The sequence below is a fragment of the Austrofundulus limnaeus genome, unplaced genomic scaffold (genome assembly GCF_001266775.1).
Source record: "Austrofundulus limnaeus strain Quisiro unplaced genomic scaffold, Austrofundulus_limnaeus-1.0 Scaffold4, whole genome shotgun sequence".
In the NCBI taxonomy this organism is placed as follows: Eukaryota; Metazoa; Chordata; class Actinopteri; order Cyprinodontiformes; family Rivulidae; genus Austrofundulus; species Austrofundulus limnaeus.
Genome location: NW_013952406.1, coordinates 1,588,381 through 1,590,138, shown reverse-complemented (window position 1 = coordinate 1,590,138; position 1,758 = coordinate 1,588,381). Strand labels below are relative to the sequence as shown.

At 43.1% G+C, this 1,758-nt stretch overlaps 1 protein-coding gene across 1 annotated transcript in view; it reads left to right on the top strand.

Annotated features, from left to right (window-relative positions):
* The window catches only part of mrc2 (mannose receptor, C-type 2), a gene marked incomplete in the record, with an annotated part of 43,622 nt that overhangs the window by 5,947 nt on the left and 35,917 nt on the right, over positions 1-1,758 (top strand). The window contains 1 exon segment of the mRNA XM_014022751.1: positions 1,021-1,425. Coding sequence (XP_013878205.1) covers positions 1,021-1,425 — 405 coding nt within the window.

The following is a 1,758-nucleotide window of genomic DNA, read 5'->3' as shown; positions in this document are numbered from 1 at the left end:
CTTTAAGACTTTTACTCAAGTAAATTTTTAAAGGAGACTTTAACTTTTACCAAAGTAATTTCATTATAAGATACTTGTGCTTTCACTCAAGTATCACTTCGAGGTACTTTAAACAATACTGTCAAAGGGTCAGTTGTAAATAAAATTGATGTTTTGTGTTTAAATCAGTCTGAAAACATGATACGTCACATTCCTGAGCGCCCCTAACGAACACTAACTGAGCTCTACCTGGTATGTCCTGCATAGAAACAGCGTTTTAGCACTTTCTCTTAGAAACACTGAAAAGTACTGCATGTAAAATAAAGAATATCATCTTGAATTCTGAACTCTCATAMTTTCTGACGGAATTACCACCGGAGTGGCGTTCCGATTTAAATTTACGACTTGTAAGTGGGGAATTCCCACTTCCCAGTACAACTGGCAAAAGTAGCAATTGAAAATGCAGCAAATTTCACCTTGAACCCTGTGCAGCTCCAGCTAGTGGTGGGAAAAATAATAAACAGGCATTATTTATGGTCAATGCTGGCTTATTTTAAGACATTAATTCGTCTTTGAAGCTCTTTGGGGCCACATAAAATGCYGTGGAGGGCCACATTTGGCCCATGGACCTTGAGTTTGACATGTGATCTACAGTTAAATTCATCACTGGACGTGACAAACTGCACCAACCTGTTTGGCAATGACACGTGTGATGATCCGTTACAATTATAAACTTTAAAAAAAATTCTGGAGAAAAGCCACTTTGATGTAGAAATAAAAATGTTAAAGCTGCTGCCTGTGGCCTTTTAAGAAAAGGAAATAGTGTGAATAAGAGCTTTCACACACTTACAGTCATTGTCTCGTTTTGTAATGTTTATGGTTTTCTTTTAACTATGTGATTTATACAAAGATATTTACTGTGTACACAAAAGTTAGACAAGTTCCAGTCCTCTATTGCCTTAATTATCTGTGATATTGATCTGGTCTCTGACCTCCTGACTGTTCTGAGGTATTGACTGTTGTTTCCCTCTGACTGCACAGCGCCGCCGGAGTCCGATGATTTCGCTTTTTACCTTGAGGACCACAAGTTGTGCCTCGGGGTGCTGGGCAGCTCCATGAGCCTGTCGCCCTCCTGCGAGGAGCCCGACCAGCGCTGGAAGTGGGTGAGCCGGAGCCGCCTGTTCAACCTGGGCACGTCGCAGTGCCTGGGCCTGAGCACCGCCAACGCCACCTTCAGCCTCGACGACAATCCGCTGGCCGCATACACGTGTGACCGGGAGCCCCCCCGGGTGCAGTGGACCTGGAACTGTGCCGACGTCCTGGACAAACTCAGCAGTTTGATTCAGTCGCCGTCGCTCCAGAACTCGTCCTCCGCCTCGCCATCCTCCCCACTGAAGTGGAGACTATACGGTGAAGATCAGGACCTGTGCTCCAAAACATATCAAGGTGGGCCTGAATTCACACAACAAACGAGACATGCCCCGTTTTTAAATCCTTCTGTTTCACATTTATCCTTCAGATTGGGTCTACAGCGGGTAAAATAAGTATTGAACACGTCACCATTTTTCTCAGTAAATATATTACTAGAGGTGCTAATGACATGAAATTTTCACCAGATGTCGGTAACAACCCAAGTGATTGACACAAAGAAATCAAACCATAAATGTCCAGAAATGAAGTTATTTGTAATAATGTGGAATGGCACAGGGAAAAAGTATTGAACACATGAAGAAAGGGAGGTGTAAAAATGCATAGAAAGCCAAGACACCAGCTGAACTC